Source organism: Panulirus ornatus, chromosome 20 (genome assembly GCF_036320965.1).
Source record: "Panulirus ornatus isolate Po-2019 chromosome 20, ASM3632096v1, whole genome shotgun sequence".
Taxonomy (NCBI): domain Eukaryota; kingdom Metazoa; phylum Arthropoda; class Malacostraca; order Decapoda; family Palinuridae; genus Panulirus; species Panulirus ornatus.
Genome location: NC_092243.1, coordinates 67,577,930 through 67,590,154, shown reverse-complemented (window position 1 = coordinate 67,590,154; position 12,225 = coordinate 67,577,930). Strand labels below are relative to the sequence as shown.

General features: G+C 42.4%; 1 protein-coding gene across 10 annotated transcripts in view; it reads left to right on the top strand.

Moving 5' to 3' along the window:
• Positions 1-12,225, top strand: part of LOC139756091 (phosphatidylcholine:ceramide cholinephosphotransferase 2-like) — a 396,755-nt gene that overhangs the window by 375,752 nt on the left and 8,778 nt on the right. For all 10 annotated transcript variants that reach the window (XM_071675131.1, XM_071675128.1, XM_071675129.1 and 7 more), the window contains one exon: positions 3,593-3,768. In XM_071675131.1, the coding sequence (XP_071531232.1) occupies positions 3,593-3,768 (176 nt within the window). The remainder of the gene's footprint in view (positions 1-3,592; positions 3,769-12,225) is intronic.

Here is a 12,225-nt window from a genome sequence, read left to right as displayed (position 1 = left end):
ATTGACCCCTGTTGTATGCCACATCATGTTATTCTTTGCATGAAGTATGGGGTTACCAAAGTTTGGAATAGTGGTCTGCAAATTGGAGTGTAGCTGATTTCTTTCAGTCAAGAAAAAATATGACTGGTAGAGAGCATGAAAAGGTTAGTGAGATTAGGTGATCAGTATTAATTAATTTCATTTTAATATATAGGTTTGTTCTCAAACATCTCATTTCCAACAGTCCACACATCCACCCTCCTCCACACAGCCCTATATATCACCCATGCCTCACAACCATATAACTTTGTTGGAAGCACTATTTCTTCAAACATACCCATTTTTGCTTTCCGAGATAACATTCTCGCTTTCCACACATTCTTCAACACTCCCAGAACCTTCGCCCCCTCCCCCACCCTGTGACTCGCTTCCGCTTCCATGGTTCCATCCACTGCCGAATCCACCCCCAGATATCTAAAACACTTCACTTCCTCCAGTTTTTCTCCATCCAGACTTGCCATCCAGACTTGCCTACCAATTTATTTGTCCCTCAATGCTACTGAACCTTTAACCTTGCTCTTATTCACATTTACATTTGGCTTTCTTCTTTCACCCACTTTACCAAACTCAGTCACCAATTTTTTCAATTTCTCACCTGAATCAGCCACCAGCGCTGTATCATCAGCGAACAACAACTGACCGATGTGTTGGAAATGAGATGTTTGAGGACAATATAAGGTGTGAGGTGGTTTGATCAAGTAGGTAATGAAAGGGTAAGAGAGATGTGTGGTAATAAAAAGAGTGGTTGAAAGAGCAGAAGAGGGTGTATTGAAATTGTTTGGTCACATGGAGGGAATGAGTGAGGAAAGATTGACAAAGAGGATATATGTCAGAGGTGAAGGGAATGAGGAGAAGTGGGAGACCAAATTGGAGGTGGAAGGATGGAGTGAAAAAGATTTTGAGCGGTCGGGGACTGAACATACAGGAGGGTGAAAGGCGTGCGAAGGAATAGAGTGAATTGGAACGATGTGGTATACCGGGGTCGACGTGCTGTCAATGGATTGAACCAGGGCATGTGAAGTGTCTGGAGTAAACCATGGAAAGTTTTGTGGGGCCTTGATGTGGAAAGTGAGCTGTGGTTTCAGTGCATTACACATGACAGCTAGAGTCTGAGTGTGGACAAATGTGGCCTTTGTTGTCCTTTCGTAGCGCTACCTTGCACGCACACGGGGGGAGGGGATGTCATTTCATGTTTGGCGGCGGGAATGTATGAATATGTGCATGTGTATATATGTATATGTTTGTGTATGTATATGTTGAAATTTTTTTTTTTTTTTTTTTTTTTTTTTAATACTTTGTCGCTGTCTCCCGCGTTTGCGAGGTAGCGCAAGGAAACAGACGAAAGAAATGGCCCAACCCCCCCATACACATGTACATACACACGTCCACACACGCAAATATACATACCTACACAGCTTTCCATGGTTTACCCCGGACGCTTCACATGCCTTGATTCAATCCACTGACAGCACGTCAACCCCTGTATACCACATCGCTCCAATTCACTCTATTCCTTGCCCTCCTTTCACCCTCCTGCATGTTCAGGCCCCGATCACACAAAATCCTTTTCACTCCATCTTTCCACCTCCAATTTGGTCTCCCTCTTCTCCTCGTTCCCTCCACCTCCGACACATATATCCTCTTGGTCAATCTTTCCTCACTCATTCTCTCCATGTGCCCAAACCATTTCAAAACACCCTCTTCTGCTCTCTCAACCACGCTCTTTTTATTTCCACACATCTCTCTTACCCTTACGTTACTTACTCGATCAAACCACCTCACACCACACATTGTCCTCAAACATCTCATTTCCAGCACATCCATCCTCCTGCGCACAACTCTATCCATATCCCACGCCTCGCAACCATACAACATTGTTGGAACTACTATTCCTTCAAACATACCCATTTTTGCTTTCCGGGATAATGTTCTCGACTTCCACACATTTTTCAAGGCTCCCAAAATTTTCGCCCCCTCCCCCACCCTATGATCCACTTCCGCTTCCATGGTTCCATCCGCTGACAGATCCACTCCCAGATATCTAAAACACTTCACTTCCTCCAGTTTTTCTCCATTCAAACTCACCTCCCAATTGACTTGACCCTCAACCCTACTGTACCTAATAACCTTGCTCTTATTCACATTTACTCTTAACTTTCTTCTTCCACACACTTTACCAAACTCCGTCACCAGCTTCTGCAGTTTCTCACATGAATCCGCCACCAGCGCTGTATCATCAGCAAACAACAACTGACTCACTTCCCAAGCTCTCTCATCCCCAACAGACTTCATACTTGCCCCTCTTTCCAAGACTCTTGCATTTACCTCCTTAACAACCCCATCCATAAACAAATTAAACAACCATGGAGACATCACACACCCCTGCCGCAAACCTACATTCACTGAGAACCAATCACTTTCCTCTCTTCCTACACGTACACATGCCTTGCATCCTCGATAAAAACTTTTCACTGCTTCTGACAACTTGCCTCCCACACCATATATTCTTAATACCTTCCACAGAGCATCTCTATCAACTCTATCATATGCCTTCTCCAGATCCATAAATGCTACATACAAATCCATTTGCTTTTCTAAGTATTTCTCACATACATTCTTCAAAGCAAACACCTGATCCACACATCCTCTACCACTTCTGAAACCACACTGCTCTTCCCCAATCTGATGCTCTGTACATGCCTTCACCCTCTCAATCAATACTCTCCCATATAATTTACCAAGAATACTCAACAAACTTATACCTCTGTAATTTGAGCACTCACTCTTATCCCCTTTGCCTTTGTACAATGGCACTATGCACGCATTCCGCCAATCCTCAGGCACCTCACCATGAGTCATACATACATTAAATAACCTTACCAACCAGTCAACAATACAGTCACCCCCTTTTTTAATAAATTCCACTGCAATACCATCCAAACCTGCTGCCTTGCCGGCTTTCATCTTCCGCAAAGCGTTTACTACCTCTTCTCTGTTTACCAAATCATTTTCCCTAACCCTCTCACTTTGCACACCACCTCGACCCAAACACCCTATATCTGCCACTCTGTCATCAGACACATTCAACAAACCTTCAAAATACTCATTCCATCTTCTCACATCACCACTACTTGTTATCACCTCCCCATTAGCGCCCTTCACTGAAGTTCCCATTTGCTCCCTTGTCTTACGCACCCTATTTATGTATATACATGTGTATGTGGGTGGGTTGGACCATTCTTTTGTCTTTCCTTGCGCTACCTTGCTAAGCAGGAGACAGCGACAATATAATAAAAAATGAATGAAATATAGGTTTGTATGGAAGATGTTAAGGACTGTAGTTTCTCCAGTTGACTGAACTTTACTCTGGCCACATTCATGCTGCTGCACCATTGTATTCTCTGGTTATTATAAACCTTCATATATTGCTTTTCCTTTTCTCTATAGTGTATTTTTTTTTCTTCCTATCTCTTGACTTCCCTTGCTTCTTTACTGTTACTTTCTTTTATGAATTAGGAAAATGATTGGATATTTCTTTTGGATATTTCTTCAGATACTCCAAGACGATGGTGGTTGCTACACTGGTGTTTTGCTTTACTAGCAATAACTGGTGTTGTCATGGTCCTCATAGCCCGTGGACATTACACTGTTGACTGTATCATAGCTTATTATGTCACAACACGTATCTTCTACATTTACCATACCATGGCCAACAATGCCAATCTCAAGGTGAGTTGAGAATATTTCTGATGCTTTATTTTTCACTGGAATAAAAATGTAAGCAGTCTTTAAGGCATATTTAACTTTACATTCATACTTGGGTATCTTGTATAATGAATCTCTTTCTTATCCACATTATTCTCTAAGAAACACCAGTACTGTTCGTTTACATTGGCATTGTGTCATTCTGCCTGATACCATCTCGGAGTGTTTTATTAATTGTTAGCTTTCCACAGTCTACAAAGTTTAATTACAAAATTCACAGTTTTCTCATTATTTTTTGTTTATTACCACGTCTTATTTTTGTTCAGCATAGTGTATTGTTATCCAGAATTGTTTTACTTTGGGACATATCTTCCCTTCTGCTCAGATTACAGGAATTTATGCTTGCTGTTTAACCCCTTAATACCTCCAGACAGACATGTAAGTGAGCTAAGCAACACGTCTTAAGGATATGTATCAAGTTTTTCACCTCAATTTCAGAACTATGCACCAAGCCTGGGGTGGCATTGCTTGATAATTTCTCTCAGCAGTCAAGTCATCCTCCAACCATGCCAATGCGAGTGGCTTTAAGCTAGACTTAGAGGACCAGGCAGATGACTTTGAAGTATTTGATGATGATCTGTCTTGGGTTCATGTGGAGAGCAATTTTATAGACATTAACTATTTCAACTTCAAAATTTGACTGAGATGATACGTGAAGGCAGGGTTGCCAGCACTTGCCTGACCTTGCCAACACTTAACTGTTGTGGCTGGTAATCTTACTGAACTTTTATAGTTTTTGCAGTCATGAAAAAACTCATTAATGAATCGCAATGATAATTGCAGGAAAAGATATTCCATCCATACATATTTGCATTTCTGCATTAGCGTTAAGAACAGAGGTCTGAGCCTTAGAGGGGATATCCTCACTCAGCCCCCTTCTCTATTTCTTCTTTTGGAAAATTATAAATGGAAGGGGAGGATTTTCAGCCCCCCGCTCCCTCCCCTTTTAGTCGCCTTCTACGACACGCTGGGAATACTTGGGAAGTATTTTTTATACCTTATCCCCAGGGATATATATATATATATATATATATATATATATATATATATATATATATATATATATATATATATATATATATTAATATATATATATATATATATATATATATATATATATATATATATATATATCTTTTCTTTCTTTCTTTCAAACTATTTGCCATTTCCCGCATTAGCGAGGTAGCGTTAAGAACAGAGGACTGGGCCTTTGAGGGAATACCCTCACCTGGCCCCCTTCTCTGTTCCTTCTTTTAGAAAATTTAAAAAAAAAAACAAGAGGGGAGGATTTCCAGCTCCCTCCCCGTTTAGTTGCCTTCTCCGACACGCAGGGAATATGTGGGAAGTATTCTTTCTCCCTTATCCCAGGGATAATATATATATATATATATCCCTGGGGATAGGGGAGAAAGAATACTTCCCACGTATTCCCTGCGTGTCGTAGAAGGCGACTAAAAGGGAAGGGAGCGGGGGGCTGGAAATCCTCCCCTCTCATTTTTTTTTTTTTTTTTTTTTTTTTCCAAAAGAAGGAACAGAGAAGGGGGCCAGGTGAGGATATTTCCTCAAAGGCCCAGTCCTCTGTTCTTAACGCTACCTCGCTAATGTGGGAAATGGCGAATAGTACGAAAGAAAAGAAAAGAAAAAGAAATATATATATATATATATATATATATATATATATATATATATATATATATATATATGGTGGCTGATTCATGTGAGAAACTGCAGAAGCTGGTGACTGAGTTTGGTAAAGTGTGTGAAAGAAGAAAGTTAAGAGTAAATGTGAATAAGAGCAAGGTTATTAGGTACAGTAGGGTTGAGGGTCAAGTCAATTGGGAGGTAAGTTTGAATGGAGAAAAACTGGAGGAAGTAAAGTGTTTTAGATATCTGGGAGTGGATCTGGCAGCGGATAGAACCATGGAAGTGGAAGTGGATCATAGGGTGGGGGAGGGGGCGAAAATCCTGGGAGCCTTGAAGAATGTGTGGAAGTTGAGAACATTATCTCGGAAAGCAAAAATGGGTATGTTTGAAGGAATAGTGGTTCCAACAATGTTGTATGGTTGCGAGGCGTGGGCTATGGATAGAGTTGTGTGCAGGAGGATGGATGTGCTGGAAATGAGAGGTTTGAGGACAATGTGTGGTGTGAGGTGGTTTGATCGAGTAAGTAATGTAAGGGTAAGAGAGATGTGTGGAAATAAAAAGAGCGTGGTTGAGAGAGCAGAAGAGGGTGTTTTGAAATGGTTTGGGCACATGGAGAGAATGAGTGAGGAAAGATTGACCAAGAGGATATATGTGTCGGAGGTGGAGGGAACGAGGAGAAGTGGGAGACCAAATTGGAGGTGGAAAGAAGGAGTGAAAAAGATTTTGTGTGATCGGGGCCTGAACATGCAGAAGGGTGAAAGGAGGGCAAGGAATAGAGTGAATTGGATCGATGTGGTATACCGGGGTTGACGTCCCATCAGTGGATTGAATCAGGGCATGTGAAGCGTCTGGGGTAAACCATGGAAAGCTGTGTAGGTATGTATATTTGCGTGTGTGGACATATGTATATACATGTGTATGGGGGTGGGTTGAGCCATTTCTTTCGTCTGTTTCCTTGCACTACCTCGCAAACGCGGGAGACAGCGACAAAGCAAAAATATATATATATATATATATATATATATATATATATATATATATTTTTTTTTTTTTTTTTTTATACTTTGTCGCTGTCTCCCGCGTTTGCGAGGTAGCGCAAGGAAACAGACGAAAGAAATGGCCCAACCCCCCCATACACATGTACATACACACGTCCACACACGCAAATATACATACCTACACAGCTTTCCATGGTTTACCCCGGACGCTTCACATGCCTTGATTCAATCACTGACAGCACGTCAACCCCTGTATACCACATCACTCCAATTCGCTCTATTTCTTGCCCTCCTTTCACCCTCCTGCATGTTCAGGCCCCGATCACACAAAATCCTTTTCACTCCATCTTTCCACCTCCAATTTGGTCTCCCTCTTCTCCTCGTTCCCTCCACCTCCGACACATATATCCTCTTGGTCAATCTTTCCTCACTCATTCTCTCCATGTGCCCAAACCATTTCAAAACACCCTCTTCTGCTCTCTCAACCACGCTCTTTTTATTTCCACACATCTCTCTTACCCTTACGTTACTTACTCGATCAAACCACCTCACACCACACATTGTCCTCAAACATCTCATTTCCAGCACATCCATCCTCCTGCGCACAACTCTATCCATAGCCCACGCCTCGCAACCATACAACATTGTTGGAACCACTATTCCTTCAAACATACCCATTTTTGCTTTCCGGGATAATGTTCTCGACTTCCACACATTTTTCAAGGCTCCCAAAATTTTCGCCCCCTCCCCCACCCTATGATCCACTTCCGCTTCCATGGTTCCATCCGCTGACAGATCCACTCCCAGATATCTAAAACACTTCACTTCCTCCAGTTTTTCTCCATTCAAACTCACCTCCCAATTGACTTGACCCTCAACCCTACTGTACCTAATAACCTTGCTCTTATTCACATTTACTCTTAACTTTCTTCTTCCACACACTTTACCAAACTCCGTCACCAGCTTCTGCAGTTTCTCACATGAATCCGCCACCAGCGCTGTATCATTAGCGAACAACAACTGACTCACTTCCCAAGTTCTCTCATCCCCAACAGACTTCATACTTGCCCCTCTTTCCAAAACTCTTGCATTTACCTCCCTAACAACCCCATCCATAAACAAATTAAACAACCATGGAGACATCACACACCCCTGCCGCAAACCTACATTCACTGAGAACCAATCACTTTCCTCTCTTCCTACACGTACACATGCCTTACATCCTCGATAAAAACTTTTCACTGCTTCTAACAACTTGCCTCCCACACCATATATTCTTAATACCTTCCACAGAGCATCTCTATCAACTCTATCATATGCCTTCTCCAGATCCATAAATGCTACATACAAATCCATTTGCTTTTCTAAGTATTTCTCACATACATTCTTCAAAGCAAACACCTGATCCACACATCCTCTACCACTTCTGAAACCACACTGCTCTTCCCCAATCTGATGCTCTGTACATGCCTTCACCCTCTCAATCAGTACCCTCCCATATAATTTACCAGGAATACTCAACAAACTTATACCTCTGTAATTTGAGCACTCACTCTTATCCCCTTTGCCTTTGTACAATGGCACTATGCACGCATTCCGCCAATCCTCAGGCACCTCACCATGAGTCATACATACATTAAATAACCTTACCAACCAGTCAACAATACAGTCACCCCCTTTTTTAATAAATTCCACTGCAATACCATCCAAACCTGCTGCCTTGCCGGCTTTCATCTTCCGCAAAGCTTTTACTACCTCTTCTCTGTTTACCAAATCATTTTCCCTAACCCTCTCACTTTGCACACCACCTCGACCCAAACACCCTATATCTGCCACTCTGTCATCAGACACATTCAACAAACCTTCAAAATACTCATTCCATCTCCTTCTCACATCACCACTTATGTGACGTTCATTTTTTCATTCATTTCAAGCTAAAAGTTTGTTTTCTAAATTGTTTCTTACATTTTTCATATGTATATATATGTATGTGTGTGTGTGTGTGTGTGTGTGTGTGTGCGTGTGTGTTTATATATGTATATTATCCCTGGGGATAGGGGTGAAAGAATACTTCCCACGTATTCCTCGCGTGTCGTAGAAAGCGACTAGAGGGGACGGGAGCGGGGGGCCGGAAATCCTCCCCTCCTTGTATTAACTTTCTAAAATGGGAAACAGAAGAAGGAGTCACGCGGGGAGTGCTCATCCTCCTCGAAGGCTCAGAGTGGGGTGCCTAAATGTGTGTGGATGTAACCAAGATGTGAAAAAAGGAGAGATAGGTAGTATGTTTGAGGAAAGGAACCTGGATGTTTTGGCTCTGAGTGAAACGAAGCTCAAGGGTAAAGGGGAAGAGTGGTTTGGAAATGTCTGGGGAGTGAAGTCAGGGGTTAGTGAGAGGACAAGAGCAAGGGAAGGAGTAGCAATACTCCTGAAACAGGAGTTGTGGGAGTATGTCATAGAATGTAAGAAAGTAAATTCTCGATTAATATGGGTAAAACTGAAAGTTGATGGAGAGAGGTGGGTGATTATTGGTGCATATGCACCTGGGCATGAGAAGAAAGATCATGAGAGGCAAGTGTTTTGGGAACAGCTAAATGAGTGTGTTAGCGGTTTTGATGCACGAGACCGGGTTATAGTGATGGGTGATATGAATGCAAAGGTGAGTAATGTGGCAGTTGAGGGAATAATTGGTATGCATGGGGTGTTCAGTGTTGTAAATGGAAATGGTGAAGAGCTTGTAGATTTATGTGCTGAAAAAGGACTGATGATCGGGAATACCTGGTTTAAAAAGCGAGATATACATAAGTATACTTATGTAAGTAGGAGAGATGGCCAGAGAGCGTTATTGGATTACGTGTTAATGGACAGGCGTGCGAAAGAGAGACTTCTGGATGTCAATGTGCTGAGAGGTGCAACTGGAGGGATGTCTGATCATTATCTTGTGGAGGCTAAGGTGAAGATTAGTATGGGTTTTCAGAAAAGAAGAGTGAATGTTGGGGTGAAGAAGGTGGTGAGAGTAAGTGAGCTTGGGAAGGAGACCTGTGTGAAGAAGTATCAGGAGAGACTGTGTACAGAATGGAAAAAGGTGAGAACAATGGAAGTAAGGGGAGTGGGGGAGGAATGGGATGTATTTAGGGAATCAGTGATGGATTGCGCAAAAGATGCTTGTGGCATGAGAAGAGTGGGAGGTGGGCTGTTTAGAAAGGGTAGTGAGTGGTGGGATGAAGAAGTAAGAGTATTAGTGAAAGAGAAGAGAGAGGCATTTGGACGATTTTTGCAGGGAAAAAATGCAATTGAGTGGGAGAAGTATAAAAGAAAGAGACAGGAGGTCAAGAGAAAGGTGCAAGAGGTGAAAAAAAGGGCAAATGAGAGTTGGGGTGAGAGACTATCAGTAAATTTTAGGGAGAATAAAAAGATGTTCTGGAAGGAGGTAAATAGGGTGCGTAAGACAAGGGAGCAAATGGGAACTTCAGTGAAGGGCGTAAATGGGGAGGTGATAACAAGTAGTGGTGATGTGAGAAGGAGATGGAATGAGTATTTTGAAGGTTTGTTGAATGTGTCTGATGACAGAGTGGCAGATATAGGGTGTTTGGGTCGAGGTGGTGTGCAAAGTGAGAGGGTTAGGGAAAATGATTTGGTAAACAGAGAAGAGGTAGTAAAAGCTTTGCGGAAGATGAAAGCCGGCAAGGCAGCAGGTTTGGATGGTATTGCAGTGGAATTTATTAAAAAAGGGGGTGACTGTATTGTTGACTGGTTGGTAAGGTTATTTAATGTATGTATGACTCATGGTGAGGTGCCTGAGGATTGGCGGAATGCTTGCATAGTGCCATTGTACAAAGGCAAAGGGGATAAGAGTGAGTGCTCAAATTACAGAGGTATAAGTTTGTTGAGTATTCCTGGTAAATTATATGGGAGGGTATTGATTGAGAGGGTGAAGGCATGTACAGAGCATCAGATTGGGGAAGAGCAGTGTGGTTTCAGAAGTGGTAGAGGATGTGTGGATCAGGTGTTTGCTTTGAAGAATGTATGTGAGAAATACTTAGAAAAGCAAATGGATTTGTATGTAGCATTTATGGATCTGGAGAAGGCATATGATAGAGTTGATAGAGATGCTCTGTGGAAGGTATTAAGAATATATGGTGTGGGAGGAAAGTTGTTAGAAGCAGTGAAAAGTTTTTATCGAGGATGTAAGGCATGTGTACGTGTAGGAAGAGAGGAAAGTGATTGGTTCTCAGTGAATGTAGGTTTGCGGCAGGGGTGTGTGATGTCTCCATGGTTGTTTAATTTGTTTATGGATGGGGTTGTTAGGGAGGTAAATGCAAGAGTTTTGGAAAGAGGGGCAAGTATGAAGTCTGTTGGGGATGAGAGAGCTTGGGAAGTGAGTCAGTTGTTGTTCGCTGATGATACAGCGCTGGTGGCGGATTCATGTGAGAAACTGCAGAAGCTGGTGACGGAGTTTGGTAAAGTGTGTGGAAGAAGAAAGTTAAGAGTAAATGTCAATAAGAGCAAGGTTATTAGGTACAGTAGGGTTGAGGGTCAAGTCAATTGGGAGGTGAGTTTGAATGGTGAGAGGCTGGAGGAAGTGAAGTGTTTTAGATATCTGGGAGTGGATCTGTCAGCGGATGGAACCATGGAAGCGGAAGTGGATCATAGGGTGGGGGAGGGGACGAAAATTTTGGGAGCCTTGAAAAATGTGTGGAAGTCGAGAACATTATCCCGGAAAGCAAAAATGGGTATGTTTGAAGGAATAGTAGTTCCAACAATGTTGTATGGTTGCGAGGCGTGGGCTATGGATAGAGTTGTGCGTAGGAGGATGGATGTGCTGGAAATGAGATGTTTGAGGACAATGTGTGGTGTGAGGTGGTTTGATCGAGTAAGTAACGTAAGGGTAAGAGAGATGTGTGGAAATAAAAAGAGCGTGGTTGAGAGAGCAGAAGAGGGTGTTTTGAAGTGGTTTGGGCACATGGAGAGAATGAGTGAGGAAAGATTGACCAAGAGGATATATGTGTCGGAGGTGGAGGGAACGAGGAGAAGAGGGAGACCAAATTGGAGGTGGAAAGATGGAGTGAAAAGGATTTTGTGTGATCGGGGCCTGAACATGCAGGAGGGTGAAAGGAGGGCAAGGAATAGAGTGAATTGGAGCGATGTGGTATACAGGGGTTGACGTGCTGTCAGTGGATTGAATCAAGGCATGTGAAGCGTCTGGGGTAAACCATGGAAAGCTGTGTAGGTATGTATATTTGCGTGTGTGGACGTGTGTATGTACATGTGTATGGGGGGGGTTGGGCCATTTCTTTCGTCTGTTTCCTTGCGCTACCTCGCAAACGCGGGAGACAGCGACAAAGTATAAAAAAAAAAAAAAAAAAAAAAATATATATATATATATATATTATCCCTGGGGATAGGGGAGAAAGAATACTTCCCACGTATTCCCTGCATGTCGTAGAAGGCGACTAAAAGGGGAGGGAGCGGGTGACTGGAAATCCTCCCCTCTCAATTTTTTTTTAATTTTCCAAAAGAGGGAACGGAGAATGAGACCAGGTGAGGCTATTCCCTCAGAGGCCCAGTCCTCTGTTCTTAACGCTACCTTGCTAACGCGGGAAATGGCGAATAGTTTGAAAGAAAGAAAAGAAATATATATATATATATATATATATATATATATATATATATATATATTGTGCGCAGGAGGATGGATGTGCTGGAAATGAGATGTTTGAGGACAATGTGTGGTGTGAGGTGGTTTGATCGAGTAAGTAACGTAAGGGTAAGAGAGATGTGT